Below are 20,197 nucleotides of genomic sequence, written 5' to 3' on the forward strand. Positions count from 1 at the left end.
TTCATTCCAAATCTTCCTTGAACCCTGATCTTCCCTCAGTAGTAGACACTGGAAATAGTAATAATAATAAAAATAATAATAATAGTTCCAAAAAAGCACAGGAAAATGCCACTAAATTAACTGTAGCAAATCTGCACTTCCCTTCTCCTCCAGCTGATCCTTCAGGAGCACTCGGAAAAGTGGCACAAATTTTATGACCTTGTGGTGAAGATGAAAAAATAAAGCCCAGTAAAAAAACTCCCAGTGAATTATTGAAAGTGTAGCTCATTACAATGGGAGAAATGAACCTTCATTTTCAGTAAGTGACACAGGAGCAGGGAAATGTCGGGATAATGATGCTCAGGCAGAACAATTATTTTTTGTGATAGAGAAGCATGGAGTTTAGCACTTTGATTACTACCCTGACTGGAGTTTTTTGTGTGCCCAGATCAGGGATGAGTAAATCAGAAAGGTTCTTGGAGCAGGAATTTGTCCCTGCTCAGAGCTGAGGTGCTGGGGCAGGTCCTTGGTGCTGCACCCTCTGCCCTAAAGCCCCGAATTTCTCCCAGCCCCTCATTTCACAACACCCTCACACAAACACTGCGAGCTTGGACAAAAGCTCAGCATTTACACGTCCCACCCTTGGCTGTGTCCGAGCTGAGGGTGTGATGCTCTTGGTGATGATCAAAACCAGCTGCTGCAGCAGAGAGGGGAATCTGGGGGTCCTTTCTTGGAAAAGAACAACAAAACCTGCACGGGCTCCATCCGAGAGGCCAGAGCTGTGCTGAGCCCACCTTTCAGGGTGGAGAGGTGGGAAAAGCTCCCTGCTCCTGCTCTTTTCCCTGGCACTCCTCTCCTCTGGCTCTGTTTTGGTGACACTTCCCCCACAGCCCGTGTCAGAGTGACGTGACATAACTTTTATCAAGGGGAAATTTAAGGCTTAAGTGCCTTTAAAATGCTGGCATCAGTCACCAGGCTGTGCTCTCTCTCTCTCTCTCTCAATATTACACCCATTATATGTAATTCTTCCTCCTCTTGGAGAAATATTAGCATGTACTTTTCTCCTCGTCAGTCATTTCTTTTGACCTTTGCATCATCAGGCGCCTTCAAGAGGGTCACATTTATTCTGATGTCTGAGCCTTCCTGAACATCACCACGGAGCCAGGCGGGACAGGATCCTTCTGCTTTCATCAGGAATGTTCCCTCCAGGGTGTCAGACTCGAGAGGGAGGCTCCCATCACTCACCTGAGAAGAGCAGCCCATGGAGTTGTTATAAAATGCATTTTATCCCGTTTATTTCATGGGTTTCTTTCTGCCACAGCAGCAGCTGGTCCTTGCAGGGTCGTGGCTGAGCTCTGAGGGGCTCCCATCCCATCTGGAGCGAGGTCACATCTCCAAAATCCTCCAAAATCCAGCCCTTGCTGGCCCTCATAGCCCAGCTCCTGCTCTGCAGAGCATCAGAGCAGCTCAAAGGCTGATCCACAGCCCCTAAAGGATTTTGGGGTGAGAACCATCCCACTGAGTTCCTAAGTTCTCACTTGATTTTAGCCTTCTTTTCCAAATGAGGCAAAAAACCCTTAAAATTCAGAAGTATAAAAATACCGAGCCTTGTCCCAGCCCCAGGGTGACATTCTGAGGACTTTCAGATTTTAAAGCCAGTCCATTTACAACCCCCTGCCTCTACACATAGATCAGGATTTTTACTTTGAATTTTTTTTTGTTTTGTTTACCATTTGCTCTGCTAGAAATGTGGATCTGAGCTCCCAGCTGGGCTGGGAGGCCAGGACATCGCAGATCATTATTCCAAACCCTTGTTCTCGAGTTCCTCACCGAGCTGGAGACACAGGGCTGACGTCAGTGTCTGTGTGCCCGGGGTCAGCAGCACATTCGGGGCACAAACAGGGAAAACCTGAGCCAAACAATATCAGAAAGTGCTGTCATAAAGGAAACTGATAGAAACTCGATATAAATTCTGTGTCAGTCCCCACCCAGTGCAAATCCCTGTGATCCCTCCAAAGCCTGGCCAGCACTTCTCTCCCAGCCCAGCTCCGAGGCCACGGGAGCTGCTCCAGGAGCATCCAGGGAAAAACAAACCCTGGGAAGCCACCAGATGGCAGCCGGAGAGGAGGGATGAGAGCATCTCCTGCAGCTCCTGCACCTCCTGCATCTCCTGCATCCCGAGTACCTCCTGCATCTTGAGCATCTCCTGCAGCTCCTCCTGCCCAGGGACAGTGACAGGGCCCCTGTGCCATGGTGGGGACACGGAGCTGTGCCCTGGGCACTGGGGACCGGCAGCAGGAGAGCTCCACTGTCCTCAGCCGCCTGCATCGATTATCCCTTACAATTGTAATTATAGCACACGCACAAATTGCACCCTATTAATCACTATAGGATACTAATTGCTGTGGTCACCGCCCCCCTGGCAGCCTCCTCTCCACCCCACACCCCGAGGTTCTGCTGCTGGTTGGATCCCTGCCCTGATTGCCGGGGGGATGTGGGAGGTTCTGCAGGAACAAACACCCATCATGAACCCACTGCAGGCTGCTGCTCCCCAGAACCCCCTGTCCTTCCCTCCCCGGGAGCCGTTTGTTCTAATAAAGCTCTTTTGTGTGCTGCTCCCGTGGTTCTGGGGCCGTAATTGTGGCAACAGATGCTGGGGGAGAGAAGTTCCAGTCTGGGAGCTCTCGTCCTGCTCATTACAGCCTCTGTGAGCGGCCACTTGCACCCCAAAGCTGCTGTTTAATGAGCCTCGCTCAGCAGCCAGCATCAATTAATCCTCAAGCACCTCGGCTCGGGCTTGATAAATGCAAAGCCAGTGAGTTAAAGTGAAAATAAGTGAAGAGCAAACCCTCCTGCAATCCTCCTGCACGGGGCAGCCGCAGCAATCCCGGGCTGTGCCATGGGGAGGATTGTGTGTTTATCCGTGTATCCCAAACCCTGTCCCAGCCAGCTGAGCTATTTCAGAGGCTTCATCCCTGAAATACACAGTGAGGAGGAGCTGGAAACCCTCCCGTGTGGAAACGGGAACCCGTGCAAATGTGCTCAGGAGGTCGGAGCAGCTGCGATCTGTCAAAGCAAGCGGAAAATTAAAGAGATTGTTTTACAAACACACACAGGGCACACGGGCTGGGCACACACATGGGCAGGGCTGGCCCCGGCCCCCAGGGTCCCCTCCTGTCCCCACAGGGTTGGAGCAGCGTTTGCCCGGGCTGGAAGAGAGGATTTGCAGTGCCTGGTTCTCAAATCCCCTCTGCCAAAGGCTGCTTTCATCCCCAGAGCAGTGAAAGGCAATTGAGGGGGACGTGAGCTGAGCTTTGAGCTGCAGGAGAGGTCATGAAGAGCTTGAAATTCTCCTTCCCTTCGAGGTCAGTGCTTTGCAGACAGGTCAGGGATCCACCTGCACGTTTAACCCTTTTTTTGAAGTGAGAACCCCTCACCGGCAGAGGTGGGGAAGCTCAGGGCACTTCAGAGCCTGGCAGGAGCCCCACACCTGTGGTTTGCAGTGGATTTCTCTGCTCAGGAGTCATCCTGCAGCTGAACCGAGTTCTCTGAAGGTGACACAGCTGCACAGGGTTGACTCTGGCAGTGTGACCACGGCCAGGGTCCCTGCTGCAGGGCAGCAGCTTCAAAGCTGGGGTGAAGGTGCTGACAGCCACACACCCGGGAGCACTGCAGGGTCACCTGCCAGGTGGGGCTGGCAGCTCTCAGACATTCCCAGAGGTGCTCCAGGGATCTCCTGGCATTCTTCACCCACCAGGCCCGAAAGTATTTCCTGCTGTGGGTTATAAGAATTCACTCCTTGCACTCTAATTTAATGAGGTGTCTTAAATGTGGATTTAATCACAAGCATTAAGGTAACGGTCACTGCGTTCAAACTGCAGAGTGAAAACATCTTTCCTGAGCAGACAGCTCTGCTGCATCCTTATTAATCCAAAAATCATCTCCATATTAATCACTCCACAGATTATTACTGTACCCATATCCATTTCCAAGCTGCTAATCCTCCAGCTCGTGCACTGGGGGCATTGGCTCCCCACCAGCAGCTCCTCCCTGGATGGAGGGGGGGAATTCTGCCTTCTTTCAGAGGTGCAACCTTGGGAGCTCCCTGCAGAGCTCCCCACTGCACAGTCCCCATCCAAAGGCAGTCAATTCATTAGTGTGTGTGTGTAAATGAGGTGTTTGTTTGAGACCTGCAATTAGCAGAGTGCTGAGAGCACTGTGGATGCATTTCCATCACCCTCACCGTGCCAATACAGACCAAGCTCGGGCTCTGACAGGAATCCAGGGAATTACAGCATCTCCAGAGGGTGATTGGCCTTCCTGAGACACTGATCTCTTTATTCACCTGCATCAGGTGAGGTGAATTCCATCCTTTGGCAGCTTCTGGCCAGGGCCAGCGTTTTGCTGCCAGCCTTGCAGCCATCCTTGCTCCCAATCGTTCTGGAAACATCCAGCCATCCTCCTGCTCCTGCCTGTGCAGGCAAACAGGCCAGGCCAGCACACAGCAATCCTCTGAGCTCCCTCCAGAGTGGACTGGAGCATTTCTGCTCCTTGATCTGTTTGTCTGGTGTGTTGTGTGCTTTGCCTTCAGCCAGTCCCTCCCAGGAAAGGTTCTGCACGCTGACCTGGCCTTGTCACAGGATAAAATTCTACTTGAGCAGAAATAAAATATGCATGAGGTGCGTGACCCGGGCTGTGAACCCCTGTACAGCCCGAGGCGATGCCTTTGTGGGGAGCTCAGAGACATCGCGGGTTCCTGCTGCAAAAATCAAATGAACGTCAAAAGAATCCTCAGAAACACGTGCAGGAGCCTCTCCCCCTGAGATCATCCCCACACTTCCCTTTGTGAAGGCTGAACAGGCAAAAAAAAAGGAACTTTTAAGCATTCCCATCCTCTCCTCAAAGCTCAGCCTAATTGAGTGTGAACAAAAGAGAAAAGGGAGAAAAGGGAGAAAAGAGAGAAAAGAGAGAAAAGGGAGAAAAGGGAGAAAAGGGAGAAAAGGCTTCTCCTCTGCAAGCAGGAGGTGGCTGGAGCTGAATGACAATTCCAGCTTGTGACACAGCCATCCCCGGTGTGACACAGCCATCCCTGCTGTGACACAGCCAGCCCTGGTGTGACACAGCCATCCCCGGTGTGACACAGCCAGTCCCAGTGTGACACAGCCATCCCTGCTGTGACACAGCCAGTCCCGGTGTGACACAGCCATTCCTGGTGTGACACAGCCATTCCCGGTGTGACACAGCCATCCCCGGTGTGACACAGCCAGTCCCGGTGTGACACAGCCATCCCCGGTGTGACACAGCCAGTCCCGGTGTGACACAGCCAGCCGTGGTGTGACACAGCCATCCCCGGTGTGACACAGCCAGTCCCGGTGTGACACAGCCATCCCTGCTGTGACACAGCCATCCCCGGTGTGACACAGCCATTCCTGGTGTAACACAGCCAGCCGTGGTGTGACACAGTCATTCCTGGTGTGACACAGCCATCCCTGGTGTGACACAGCCATCCCCGGTGTGACACAGCCATCCCTGCTGTGACACATCCCTGCCATCCCTGCCAGCCCTGGAATCACCCAGCACCTCAGCACGAGGGGTCTGTGTGTCCAGAGCCAGCCCTGCCCATGTCCCAGGGACCCCCAGGCATCTCCCACCTCTTTAACACGAGGTGTCCGTGTGTCCATCCCTGCACCCAGCAGGAATTAGGGATGGATTCATCCCTGCTGTTCCTGCAGTGCTGAGGCTCTCAGATTGGAATTAAATCACCCACCACCCTGGCACAGGTGCCCAGAGCAGCTGTGGCTGCCCCTGGATCCCTGGCAGTGCCCAAGGCCAGGCTGGATGGGGTTTGGAGCAGCCTGGGACAGTGGGAAGTGTCCCTGCCATGGCAGGGGTGGCACTGGATGAATTTTAAGATAATTTCCAACCCAGCTCGTTCTCCACCATTATTCTTGGTGCTCAGCCCACGACAAGCCCATTCCCAGGAGCAATAAAGGCGAGCAGGCATCATAAAACTGCAGTAATCAAATGTGAAAAGAACAGCCCAATTCATTAATGGCCAGACAAGCTGATAGAGACATTCTTAATTATCAAATATTACCATGGAGTTCATTTTTACCTGAGTTGTTTAAGCCTGACCATCCTCCTTCCCTTTTCCTACACATGTTGCCCTGGGGCAGTATTGAACATTTGTAATTAGATTCCTTCACTGGAGTTAATTATGAAGTGACAATAAAGCCTGAGTGGTTCCTATTTTCCTAAGTATTATTTGGGACTAAAACCAAAACCTTTGTTTTGGCATCAATATTTGTAATTTTAAGTTTAACATGAACCTTGGGGTGTACTCTTGATCCAAATAGATACAGACATGTTCATGTTGGATTATGTTGTACATCTATTTTATATTGTGGTTTTATACTTTCACATTATTTTATATCCACTTGCCTGCACAGACCTGTCAATATATTGGAGCACAGACAAGATTTTTCTTCAGGATGATCTCTAAATTAATTAATGAATTTTCATCACGTTCATGTCAGACTGAGACAACATCAATATTTTGCAGGTTCCAGGTGGACTTTGCACCTGAGGGTAAAATGGTTTCTGTTTTATTATTATTACATTTAAATTTTAATTGAATTATAATTTTTATAGCCCCAGCAGGCAAGGGGGTCCCAAATGTCCCCTGGAAAGAGTCTGGAGTTGTGAGGAGGGGATTTAATGTGGGTTTTAGTGATCTGCTCCATTTTAAGCAGTGAAGTGTCCAATAACACGGAATTAAATTTCCATTCCAAATGAGTTGGCCACTTAGATATAACCAGAGCCTGCATAAATAAAAAGCAGGAGATTTTTGTGTCTGTTATTGCCAGCCTGAGATCACTGTCTGCTTCCATGGAATTCTATGTCACCCTCCAGCTAAGCACTCGCAGAAGGGAAAAGATGCTGAAATTTAAACAGGTCAAAATTAATGCCACGACTGTATTTGATAATTGGAAGTGTCACCTCCATTAGCTCTCCCTGATAACCAGGCTGGAAAAGGCAGCACCAGGACGTCCAAAATCTGCTGCACAATCTGCAGAGTGACAGTGATTAAACAACGGGAGCACCCCACACGTTCAGGAGGTGAAATCAGAGCTGGCCAAGGGGACGCAGGGGGTGGCAGGGACAAAGTGGGGGATGAGGGGAAACTCCAGGGAAATTTTGCTGCTGTTTCAGTGCTGGGACCCCCAAACTTTTCCCCTGGAAGATGCAAACCTGCCCTCCTGACTCTTTCCATGCTGTGTCCGTGGCTCTTGACTGCTCTGCACTGGATGTGGGGGATGATGAAGGGATCCAAGCCATCTGCATTTTATATAACCTTTATTAAGCATCACTTGACCTTGTCAGTGCCAATAAAGGCCTGTGAAGTGCACGCCAGATTAAATGTAATTTTTAATTGAGTATCCTTATTACATCTATTAACAATGTGCAGATGAATACAAATGACCCCACGGTCGATGCTGTCGATTCCTGTTGGAGTTTCTTTTCCCTTTGCTGAGCTGCAGGAGTCAATAACCTCCCAAAGGGTGCACAGGGAGTGGGGATTTTCCTGGCAGCTGCTCTCCTGCCTCCAGGGTCTGTCCTACAGTGCAGTGGCCATGGGTAAACCAGGATCAGCACAGGATTAGCATCTCTGAAGGTAAAACACTTCCAGGAAAGCTCTGGGAACTTTAGTTCCTACTGAATTCTTTAAATTTAGACTTACCCAAGGCACAGGTGAAAAACAAGTCTCCTCTTTTATTCCCTAATTCACAAATCATGTGAAAACTCCACTCCACGTTGGGGGGGTCACAGCACTGGAGTGGTTCCAGGGCTTCCAGCAGCAGAGCCCATGGGATCCATCTGGGGAGGTTAAAATGTGCTGGTTTCGAGTGGGAGACAGCAGGATGTGGCCAAACTGCCCCCCTGAGGTCCGTGTCAAGCTCTGGTCTCAGTTTGAGGGAAATAAGCTGGAATGAGCTGCCTGAGGAGCAGAGTGCTGCTCTGACATGATGGATTTGCATTCCCTTCAAACAGGAGCAGTTCCCATCTCCCCATCAGCCCCACACTGAAACCAGCAGATTCAGAGTCAAATGTCCATAAAAAACACATCCCAGGGCAGCACTGAACTCCTGCTGTGACCCACGGCGTGCCAGGCCTTCCCCTTCTGGCTCAGATTTATCCTTTTTAGTACCTAATTTGGAAAGGAAAAAAATAAAAAAAAAAACAACCAACAACTCCTTGAGATCCTCCAGAAAAAGCAGTGAGACCTCTTGTTCCATATCCACATGTTTCTTCTTTAATGCTTCCTTAAGGGTCTCCATTTTTCTGTCACTTATCATCATCCAGAGTAATTTTGGGCTGTTAAGAGAAAGTTCATTGCTGTAATTGCGACCATATTGGTCATTAAAGTTGACAGACAGCTGCTGGAGAAGTCACTCGCTGATTCTGCTGCTCAGCAGATGCCTCTCAGCGTTTGCTGAGATGTTGGCTTGAATTTATGAAGTGGAAGCAAAAGTGTTTCACCTCGAGGACTGAAACATGGAGAACTCACCCAGGTCTTTTATTTACAAACAGGGTTTGCTGCCCCTGCTGCAGCTGCAGTGGAAAGAAGTGGAATTTCATGCAGTCCTTGCAGGCCTGCAAGTTTTGGGGTTCCCCCCTCCATCCCAGCTGCACCCCAGTTTCACCATTCAGGGGTTATTTCCAGATATCCCATCCCTGGAAGTGTCCAAAGCCAGGGTTGGAGCAGCCTAGGAAAGTGGAAGGAATAGCAGGGGTGGAATGGGATGAGCTTTGAGGTCCCTTCAAACCCAAACCAGTCTGGGATTTCCACTCACCCATTTTTGCTGCTGGGATTCAGTAAATAAATATTCCTCACACAATAAATGCCACCCAGCACGTACTGGGGAATAAGGAGCCACTCAGAAGGGCTTTTTTAACCAGTAAACTTTATTTATATATAACAACAGTACAAAGTGAGTCCTTGGCTTGCAAAATAGGAGTGTTTCATATTTACAATAGGTACACAATAATATATTAGAATAATAACAAAACCCCCTTTTATTTCCTTGGAACATTTTTAAATACTTAAACTTTCTTACATTTTTTTTTTTTTTTTTTTCCACAACACTTGTAAAAACAACAAAAAACAGACAATCATCTTAAAAAAAAATATAATACAGAACTCCAGTGTGTCAAGTATAACGGGGAGGGGAGGAGCCAGAGAACGATACGGTGGAATGGGCACAGATACAAATCAATTCCTTGTTCCTGCCAATACACAAATCCCCTAAAACTGGTAGGGATGGGTCTGTAAGGAGAAAAAAAATCAGAATCTGTTCCATGGCTGGTACCTCTACATTCTGTGACATTTTTGGGGGGACTCCAGAAGTTTTTAGTACCTGTTACATTCCCTTCCCCTTGCTGCTTCTCCTAACGGCCCCCAAGGTGCCACCAACACCAAAACTCAGCAGTAAGAGAAGGACATTTTTACTGCACCTTCTGAAGCCATGAAATAACACAGCAAAATCAGCTCAGCTCATCTCCCCACGGCTCCTCTGTGTGCCCAGTCCTCGGGATGGCTGGAGAAGCTGTTGCATAAACTTCCAAGCTTATTCGAAAGAGAGGTATTAAAAATCCCAAAGGAAAGGCCATACAGGAGATCTCTGTTGGATTTAACAGCCTCGGGAGGCCCAGGGAGTTTGGGATATTTGGGATATTGTCCGTGCAATTGGATGGGCCCTGTGGTTCCTCAGCACTGCAGGAAAGTCAAATTCTTTCGGGGTTGTATTCCATGGTTACAAAGGAAGGAGAGGGATGGGGAACACGGGGACAAAGGGGGGATATGAAAAAACAAGCACAGAGCCACTGCCACGCTCACAGCACCTCCAGGTGCCACCTCAGCACGGCCATGCCACCTCCAGGTGCCACCTCAGCAACGCTGGCACCGACACCTGGCAGGGACTGGCGTGGCTTTTCCAGCAAGGAGCAGTCAGGCTCTGCCATCCCACACTGCCCCACCTTTCCACCTCCCCATCTCTGACCCCAGCACCCAGAAGAGCACCCTGGGGTGCAGGGCACACACCACAGCCCCCAGTTTTCTTCCAGGAGCCAGGAAGGCACCAGGCAGCACCCACAGCTGGGGCTCTGGCTGCTGGTACACAGCCTGCCCAGAACAGGACCAGCACCTGAATCTGGGGGTTTGCAGGGTGAAGGGGCTTTGCACAAAGCCTTCCAGACAGCCAAGATTGCTCCAAAGGCTCCCATCCTCTTCCCCTGCAAAACTAAACCGACCAAACCACACTGGAATTGCACATCTGGGGTTGCTCAGCTCAGCAGATCCCCAGCGCTGCCTTCGCAGTGCACACGGGCATCTCTTACTCTGATTATTTCCCCACTGAACGCCTCATCAATAAAACCAAGCCATCCTGCCCATGCAGGTGCCCTCAGAGCTGTCCCCAGGGCTTTGCCCTCAGCCTCTGACCCGCTGCTGTCTGGTTCTGGGTCCAGGCTGGGTGTTCTCACCAAGGACAGGACTCTGCTCCGAGCTCTGCCTCACACACAACTCTGCAATGTCACAGCTCCCTGCACTATGGCCTCGCAATTCCTGGTACAAATGTGGTTCTGGAATAGGATGGCTGAAGCTCTGTGGCATTTTAATGCATCTTTGATGTCAGTTATTTACCCTCCTCAGAACATTTTTTTTTTCTTCTCTCCAGGGCACAGCCACACGTGAGCTCTCCCACATGGCCCAGCTTATTCAGCCAGTCTGTTTTAGTTTCGTTTAGTTTGGGGAGCTGAGTCCCTGTGACAGGTGAGCTCTGACAGCGCAGGAAACTGGATGGAGAAGAGCCAGTGACAGGAGAACGTGGCTGGGCTGCTGCCAGGGAAGGAGCCCGGGGCTCTGGAGGAGCACAGGGAGCTGCTGTGCCCTGTGCCAGCCTGGCCTTCCTCATCCCTGCTGGCTCCCGGGAACGAGATCTTGTTGGGAGGCTGTGCCCACTGGAGGAGGGGATGCTCTGACCCTTTTTCCACACGGAATTAAACACTCAGACCCCCACAAGGAGCTCGGAGCCAGCAGAGAGCAGAATGCAACCCCAGAGCCTTAAACCCTCTCGCCTTTGCCCACCCAGACGGTTTCCTACATTGGGACGTTTTTTGTGGAGTCCAGTGGAAGGTAGGAGGGAACACCGACGTGGGGATGGGCCACCAGGATTTTAAGACAGAGTGTGGAAGGCACTGCTGTGATGAAGGTCTCTGTTGGCACCGCTGTGCTCACCGTCCCCAGAGTGTCACAGCCCCGAGCCCTGCAGGGAGGCACCGCTGTCCCCACGGCCTCAATTCAGAGAAAAAACCCGAAATTCCACACCTGGAATGCTGCTGGGATGCAGCGAGCCCGTGGCCGCAGTTTTGTTTCTCAGCGCTGGTCCCCACGGTGAGTCCTCGCTCAGGTGCAGACAGGATACCCAGGGTTTCCACGGATATCCGTGCTGGATTTCACAGGGTTTCCAGCACTTTGGCCGTGCTGCTGATCCCTCCTGCCTCCCTTTAAATCCATCCTTTATGGCAGAGCTTGGGCCACTCGCTGTCCACACCCTCCGAGCTTTGGTGGCTGCGGCTCCTGAGCGGGGCTCACTCGGGGCCAGCCTCGCCTGCCAGCTCCGCTCTCGTGTGTGGGGTTTTAATAAAGGCTTTCAAGGTGGAGAAGCGTTTGATTAGCACCTCGCTCCCCCTCGGAGTGGGTGCTTTGATAGCTCATGAGCAGAAGATTAAACGGAATTATTCAAGCCGTGACACCAGGCAGAGAGATTCCGGAAAGTGACGTCTCCCACTTTGATGTCGGAATACCTGAAACGGAGAGAACTGGAGGCTCCCAGCACCGAGCAGCCTTGCAGGAAGAAGGGGGCAATGAGAGGGACGTGAAATCATTTCATCTAAGGCAAGTGCCCCCTCCTGACCAAACCTCGAGTCCGGTTTGCTGCGAGTGCAAAGAAAATGCCATGTTGAGATCTGAAGCTTCCTCTTCCCAAAGGAGGAATGGAAATGTCGGATGCAAACAGGGCAAGAGATTCCCAGCGCTTTGCCCCAGGGGGATATGTTGCTTCAATCCATATAATTGCCTGTAAAGATCCATAATTAATGTCAACCACCATGAGAAGATACTTGGCAATGTATTTTTAGGCCACCCCTCCAGCCAGGACTGTGCTGTTCCCTCTGCCGTCCTCCTAAAGCTTTTCCAGGTGATGGAAGAGATGTTTTTACTGTTTCCTTCGGAATTCAGTCTGAAGTGTAAGAACTTACTGGTCTGCTGCTTCCCTTTTTTTTTTCCTCTCTGCTCAAATGGTCCCACAGCAGATCAGCTCATTGTCCCCTCGTCTCCTTAATGTTCTCCCAGAGAATCCAGGGGGTGCTTGGGGACCTCCACTTCTGCTGAGAAAATACAGGGGAGTGGGGAATGACAGAACCTTGGCTTGGGGGGTGCTCCAGAGGGGAGAGAGCAGCAGGAGGGAAGCAGGATTAAAAGGGCTGCACAAAAACCTCTCCAGGAGATGCAGAGAGGAGCACCACGAGGGCTCTTGGGCAGGGACACTGTCACCAGCCCCAGGTGATGCACAGCCAGACCTTTGCTTCGGGCTGTTCTCGTGTTTTGTGAGTCCTGCAGAGATAATTCCCCACAATGATATTTGGAAGTGTTTGGAAGTCGCTCAGGAACTTTTTGGAGTGCTCTCTTTGGGTTTGTTTCAGAGTACCATGAGAATTTGGTGAACCCAAACCGACAGCCACAGCTAGAACAGATCTGGAAATCCCTCACCTAAGCTGTGTGATGGATCACTGTGAGCAGCAGGAGGAAAACCAGCATAAACCAGCAGGATTTCACAGCCTGACCCTGTGCCACGTCCTGTGGTACCTGCAGCAAAGAGCAGCCAGGCTGGGGACTGCTCCAGTGACATTCCTGGCACTGGGCTCCACACTGCCTGACTTTTAGTAGGACTTTTGCACATTTTTTTACTTTAGAAATGAGATTCACTGTGCAGGAGCAGGATCCCTGGGAAGGGAGCTCTTGGATAACAGGCAGTACAAACACTGCTCTGCATTTCAGTCTCTGTTTCTGCCACTCTCCCCCTGTCTCAGTAAATCCAGTGCTCAGGCTGCTGTAAATGTCAAGAACTTATTGCACAAGGTTGATTATTATCATCAGTATTTTCTGCTTTTCAGAGAGACTCACAGAAGTGGATTACCAAAAAAAAAAAGTGGACTTGGCATGGCTTTTACTGAATGGCAATTAAACCAAGTTTCCTGAGTATTTCTGTACGTGCTTCTCCCCTCCCCTGGTGCTGGACTGCAGGACACAGAAAGCCAGCAGCTCTCTGGGAGCCCTGCTGGGCTCCTCCAGGAGGAATGGTGGAGGAGGGGGATGGAGATGGAAATGGATTTTTCTTCAACACACACTGGCTGCAAACGAAGGTCCTGGTCTGGTGTGGCACTGCCTGGGCAGACACCAGGAATTATTTTGCTGCCATTGCCAAGCTCCTGCAGCCAACACTTGTATTTCCATTAGGCCTCCTCTCCCTGCCCTCCCCACTGCAGCCTGCACACATATCAATATTTACTACAGAGAGAAATATTTACAGCATTCCTTCCCCTCCTGGCACTCTACAAAGGGACACACATAAGCTTTGGTGTCTTTGAAAGAAATAACACTCACAAACATTTTCCTGTCACTGGCCACAGGAACGTGTGCCATGGGGGCCAGCAAGGAACTGAAGAGAACAACGAGACGCCGACACAGAGACACGACAGCAGAGCTGCCTGGCCCGGGGGTGCTGGTTAAGGTTTGCTCTTGCCTGGAGTGGAGATTTCTCCCCCTTGCCCAGTGGAAATGCAAGTCCTGGCCCTGGGTGAGGCAGCAAATGCTGGCGGAGACACCCAAAGGGAGCCTGTGCCAAAGGACCCCGCACATCCAGCAGAAAAACAGCAACAATCTGCTCCTGCAACGTCCAGGCTTTTCAAGTATTGTAAACGTCAGGGTCTGGGGGGTTTTGCTGTGAGAAATCAGAGGTGGCTGCTGGAGACCCCAAAACCACCCCTGGAGGTGTCGGCACAGCTCTGCCTTGGCTCACGTGGCACCTGCAGGAGCCAGAGTGGCCACGGAATGGATCATTGCTGGGTCACCATGGCCATGCTGGGCACTGCTGGACACTGCTGGACACTGCTGGATCACCACAGCTGGACACTACTGGATCACCATGGCCATGCTGGACACTGCTGGGTCACCACAACCATACCGGACATTGGTGGACACTGCTGGACACTGCTGGGTCACCATGGCCATGCTGGACACTGGTGGACACTGGTGGACACTGGTGGACACTGCTGGGTCACCAGCAGCCAGCGAGGTGAGATGGGGGTGGAAAAATGAAAAGCAGTGAAATTCAGATCTTTCCTCATTCGACAGCAAACGGGATTAAGAAAAAATATATATATTGACACAATATAAATACATGGATAAAGCTGGATTTCAAGACAGGTCGGGTGATCTGATGGTTTTGCAATTCAGGTAAAGTTCCTTGTAGTGCCTCTAAGTTACTCAGCCACTGGACTGGTTTTGGGCAGAACTGCTATTTTGCCTGTGTAAAAAGGTGTGGTGCAGACTTGTGCTCGTTGTAAGAATCCAAAATGGAGACATTTCGGTTTTCCAGACCTTCCAATGGGTGTGAGAGTCCATGTGCAGAATGCCTGAGCTGTGCCCTCCTAAGGCTCCCAGGGACAGGATTCAGAGCTGATCCTTCTTGCCAGGATTATCTCTATGGCCTCTGTGGTTTTTGCTCTATTTTTTTTTCCTTTTTCTTCCTTTTTTTTTTTAAAAAAAAAAAAACCTTTAAATAAAGTTTTATTTTCTAATATACATTAAACAATTTTCATGCAAAGCAGCAGTCGTGGAGACATCCAGACTTTCCAGGTTCCTTCTTGAAAAAATGATCCACCTTGCTTGGACTTTGAGCTGTTTCATCTTCTTCCCTTCCTGCCCTTTCCAACTGGATCCTGTATGATTTTTGAAGGCAGCCAGTCCTTGGGCCAGGCTCTGCTCTCTCCAGAAGAGCCTTGGGGGTGTGTCCAGTGCCTTCCTTGCTTGTTCTCCCTCCAGATTCCCCAGAGTCCGTGCAATCCTCTGCCCTTTGCTGCCCCTGACCTTTCTTCAGCTCTCGAAGGACATGGCCCCAATGAGTTGCTCTACTTTGTACGCCAAGCGCTGCCTCCGAGCCTGCTCATCCTGCTCCAGAGCCCCGATGAGCTGGGGGAGAAAACAGGAAAAGGGGGGAAAAAAAAATGAATCAGAGAGAGAAATCAGCGAGAAAGAGGGGGTGGGAGAGGTGGGTGGGCAGCGAGATGCGAGCAGCTCCAAGTGGGGAGATGAGAAATCCCAATAAATAGCAAAGCAACTTGGCTGTCGTTGGTGTGTTGGACCCTTCGATACCCACTCAACAAAACTCACTCTGCTGCCTTGGACTCCACATTTCTTGTCTCATTTAGCACGAAAGTGATGAGATTTTTCAACCCTAATGGGAAAATAGCCGTGGCATTGTATCACAAATGGCTACACGCAGTTCAATGACAAAACCCTTCCGTTTCACGGACATAATTACAAAATCAGTTCTTCTTGCAGCGAAATGAAGGGGTGGAACAGATGGCGAGAACTTGGTTTCAAGTGATGCATTCATTAAAGGAGCTCAGGCTGCCAGGAAGCCTTTGCAGACAGGAGCCTGTGCCACCACAGAGGGGATTTGGACCATGCAGCTCCCAAAGGACACCGAGGTTTCTGGGGAGCTTTGATGGGTCATGAATATTTTCCACTGCACTGGGTGCATGCCAGAGCTGAGGTATCCAGGTGCTCCCACAATATTTCAGCTCTCAATCCTCCTGGGGAGGATGCTACAAGTGCAGCCAAACCCTTGTGTGCCTGAAGAGAACAGCAGGGCAGGAGCAGCACTGGCTACGGCCGGGCTGCAGCCAGGGAAGGGAGGGCAAGGAGCTCTGGGAGGGATCCTGACACAACCCAGCACTGCTCCTGCTCTCCCACACACGTGCCACGGGAGCCTATTGCCCCAGGGGACATCACCATGGCCCAGGGGATACCATGGCCCAGGGGACACCATTGCCCATGGGATGCCATCATTCCAGAGAACATCACTGCCCAGGAGACACCATTGCCTGAGGGACACCATCACTCCAGGAAATACATTGGTCTCAGGAAGCACCATGGCCCAGGGGACACCATCACGGTCCAGAGCACACCATCCCTCCAGGGGACACCACCACGCCCAGGGAGCACTGTTCCCTAGGGGACACCATCCCTCCAGGGGACACCACCACGCCCAGGGAGCACTGTTCCCCAAGGGACACCATTCCTCCAGGGGACACCATTCCTCCAGGGGACACTGCTGCCCACACTCACCTCCTCGCTGTACTTGCTGACGTAGGAGTAGATCTCGTTGAGGGCACTCAGCATGTTGAACTCCACGGCGTGCAGGCGTGACTGCTCGGCGAGGTAGGCGTTCATGTCCTGGTCACTGATGGCCGGGAGCTTGGCAATGTCAGCGTAATACCTGCAGGAACGAGGGGCCAGGGGAAAAATGGGGAACAGGAACGCTCCAAATGTCCCTGCTCCCCCTGGGATTTAAGCTAAGCTCTGCAGGGATAAGAACATCTTTTTGCTTTGTGTTTACATCCAGCAAAACAGGATTCTGGGCTGTAATGAGCTGAAAACAAGAGCAGCGATGCTTGGCAGGGCTGAGAACAGCCCTGCAGCATCACTGCTGGTCCTTGTGCTTCCCTCCCACTCGGGATGTTCTGTTCTGAGATCTGTGGGGTTTCAGGCAGGACCAGAGCACCCTGCACCCGCACTCCCACTGCTGCCCTCACCTCTCCACCCAGCTCTTGTAGCTGGGGATGTCCTTGGCGTACAGCAGCTTGTTGGAGGGCGAGTCCTTGCCCAGGCGGTGCTCCGAGGTGGAGCAGGAATCCATGAAGGTCTGAGCCACCACGGAGAGGCAGGCGTCCGTGATGCTGCCCTTGTGGATGTCGAACACGAACTGAGGGTTTTTGATCACGTTCACCCAGAAGCGGAGGGGGAGGCTGGGAGGGAGATTGAGAAACAAAACGAAATGAGACAAAGGCAAGGAAAGGGCACTTGCTGCAGATGGTGCTGCAAGGCAGAACATGAATGGGGAGAAGAATGAGAGAAGAATTTACACAGGAGCTGGGCCAAGGCCATCAAGCAGCAGCTAGCCCAGGGTGGTGAATCCTGCCATGCCAGGGAGCTGCTCCCAGCTTGGATCCCACACGGAGCAGTGGGGGAAGGAGGGATAGGGCAGAGCTGGGCACTTTGGGGGTACTGGGGAGCATCTGCAGGAGGAGCCCATTAGAAGAGCCCATTAGAGGGGATGATGAGAGCAGGGCTGCAGTGTGGGTGAGCAGGGGCAGCCCCAGCACTAATCACTGCCCAGCCACGCTCTGGCACCTGCGAGCAGCAACCACAGGCTTTGTCCCCAAATCCCGGGGCCTTTGCAATCAAAGGGGAATTATTATTCCTTTTTTTCCTCGGCTCTATGGCAGGATCAAAAAAGCAGCTGCTGCTTTCTATTACCTTTCAAGTCGCAGCTCTCTCTGTCTCTCCAGCTCGCTGAAGGCTGCAGCTTTAACTCTTGCAGTGCTGCAGGAGAGCAGCTCAGCCCCAGCCCCAGCCCCAGCCATCCCAGCTCCCTCTCCCAAACTTCCATTTGCTTTGATCTGCTCCAGGGGAAGCCTTCTCCCGTGTCCCCACCAAAATTCCCTTTCTGGAAATGCTGCAGCTCAGCTGACGTGGGGAGAAGGAAGGTCCAGGACTGGTGGGGGCTGATAGGTCTGGCAGACCAAACTCTGGTGGTCATTGCTTTCTTTTTTTCCCATAATTTCTTGTGATTCTACAGTTTTTATCCCAATAACTACTTCTTCGAAGGCTTTAAATGAATTGTTTTGAGCTTCCCACTGCCTTAGCAGGGAACCAGCTTTTGCCATGATGATTAGAGGCCTTTTAAACCACAAGGGACTCAGAGGAAAATACAACGTCTTTAGGGAACAACCATTTGTTGTGCTTTTTTCTTCCTTTTCTAGCAGAGGTAAATTTCCAACCCACAGAGGTTTTAATCCTCAAAAAGCAGCAGAGGCAGAGATGTGAGAGCTCCCACTGTTTGGAGAGGCTGGACCTGAGGCATGCAGAGCTGGCTCCTTCTCCCTGTGCCACCTCCCACTGATGCCCAAGTGCTCCAGGTGCTCCCCAAAGTGATGGGGAAGGTGCAGCCTCTGGCTGAGCTCTGTGCTGGCATTCCTGGCCCAGCAGGGCTGTGCAGGCAGCACGGGGCAGGCACTGGAGCCTTGCTTCCCACTCTTTCCAAAGTCCAAATGTGCAGATCTGAGGGCAGTGTCCAGCTCCCACCCTGGCCAGAGGACTCAGAGGCAGCCACGCTATCCCCCTTCCCTTCCAAATCAGGACATTCCAGGATTTTAGGACCCTGTGAACACCACACAGGCAGCCCAGCCCAGTCCCCCACCCCTGGGGCAGCACAGCTTTGTGTCCCTCTCTCACTTTGGAGCTCCCCGGCCCTTCCCAAAACAATTCCCCGCAAATCTGAGGATTTCTCTCCCCCAGACACACTCGGGTGTCCCCCGTTACCAGTTGCTCTTCCAGGTGTGCCGGACGTCGGTGTCGTGGATGCCGTGCTTGTCCGCCTGCTCGTCCAGGAAATCAAACATGTACTTGATGGCGAGGGGCAGGGCGCTGCCGCGGTGCACCGTGCTGAACAGCGTCTCAAACAGGTCATCCACGAACTTCTGCAGCGTGCCCTGATGGCAGAACGGCAAAGCAGGCGGATCCTAAGTTCTCTTTGTAATGCCCTTTTATTCAGGGGTTTGTTCTCCTCTGCTCGGGTTAAGGGGGGATTGAGGTTTTCTCTTGGGAAGGCTCAATGAGGGTTTGAGAATTTCTGGGTGAGGTTCTTGAATCAACAAAAAGGAGATTGCCAGGATACAGAGGGGGTAAATGAAAATTAACAAACATCACCCCCTGGTGTGATCAGAGACCTGGTCTGGGAAATGATTGGTAAGAGAACCAGAGCATGAGGACCAAATTAGCATGGAAAGGATCAATAACCAATAGGAGATCAAACACTAAGAATGGTCTAATTTAGTAGCAGTGAATGTGAGTTTCTTTAGAGGTTTCATGTATAAATATGTGAAAAATGAGGTAAAAACCCCATGTATGATGGAATGATTTTCACTGCACAACCCAGGCATGTGTGGATGAAATCATTTCTATTGCACATCCTGGCCAGAATAAAGTAATACCTAATTCTCTAATATTGAAAATATGTTGCTGGAGAATTTCTGCTTTTCTGCAGGTTTGGTGACAGGAGCAGCAATCCAGGGGAGGGTCAGGCATTCCCCTGGCCAAGCAGCAGTGGCAGGAAGGGACACCAGATGTTACCAACCCCAAAGAGTGCCACCACAGATCCCATGGGAATTACCAAGGTCGGAGTCTTTTCGAACACTGCTGGAGGATCCCAGGGGAAATCTCCAGCCTGCAGCTACTCACTCATTTACTCTTTATTTCTAACCTGAAACAATTTTATTTTTTGCTTCCCAGAGCACATCTGTGTTATCCACGCTGATGAGCACATGGGGAAAGGCAGGAAAACCACGTCTGCTCGAAGAAATGGGTAAATATTTCCAGGCACTGCTGCATTCACCAATTTGTGTTTTAACATTGTGCAAATAAAAAATGGAGAATTGCAGCAATTGCCTTGAATGGGAAGAAATCTGGGCTGTATTTCTGTGGCTGCTCCAGGACTCTCCCAATGCCAGGAAAACCCAGCCAGCCTGGGGGCTGAGCACCCCTGGCCGAGCCTCACCCAGCGCTCCCCAGGTAAATTCAGCTCAGGTACCTTTGTAGCCAGCAGCCTGGTCAGGTAGATCTCTGACACCATCTTGCTGCCTCTGTCTCCCTCCTTCTGGTCGCCGTGGTCGTGGTTCTTGACCAGGTGCCAGACCTTGACGCCGCTCTCCAGGTCGGGGGTGATCATGGGCGCGCGGGACCGGAGGCTGTCGGGGCTCCCGGTGTAGCGGAACGTGGAGTCTGGGCCGGGGCACAGAGCCTGGTCATGGTCAC

General features: G+C 51.3%; 1 protein-coding gene across 1 annotated transcript in view; it reads right to left on the reverse strand.

Moving 5' to 3' along the window:
• Positions 1-11,013: 11,013 nt before the first annotated feature.
• Positions 11,014-20,197, reverse strand: part of PLXNA2 (plexin A2) — a 137,210-nt gene continuing 128,026 nt past the window's right edge. Inside the window, exons 28-32 of the mRNA XM_014872645.2 lie at positions 19,974-20,164; positions 18,707-18,876; positions 16,918-17,130; positions 16,451-16,601; positions 11,014-15,289 (exon numbers count right to left, since the gene is read on the reverse strand). Of these exons, the coding sequence (XP_014728131.2) occupies positions 15,194-15,289; positions 16,451-16,601; positions 16,918-17,130; positions 18,707-18,876; positions 19,974-20,164 (821 nt within the window). The 3' untranslated portion in view covers positions 11,014-15,193. The remainder of the gene's footprint in view (positions 15,290-16,450; positions 16,602-16,917; positions 17,131-18,706; positions 18,877-19,973; positions 20,165-20,197) is intronic.

This window comes from Sturnus vulgaris, chromosome 29 (genome assembly GCF_052056855.1).
Source record: "Sturnus vulgaris isolate bStuVul1 chromosome 29, bStuVul1.hap1, whole genome shotgun sequence".
NCBI lineage: Eukaryota > Metazoa > Chordata > Aves > Passeriformes > Sturnidae > Sturnus > Sturnus vulgaris.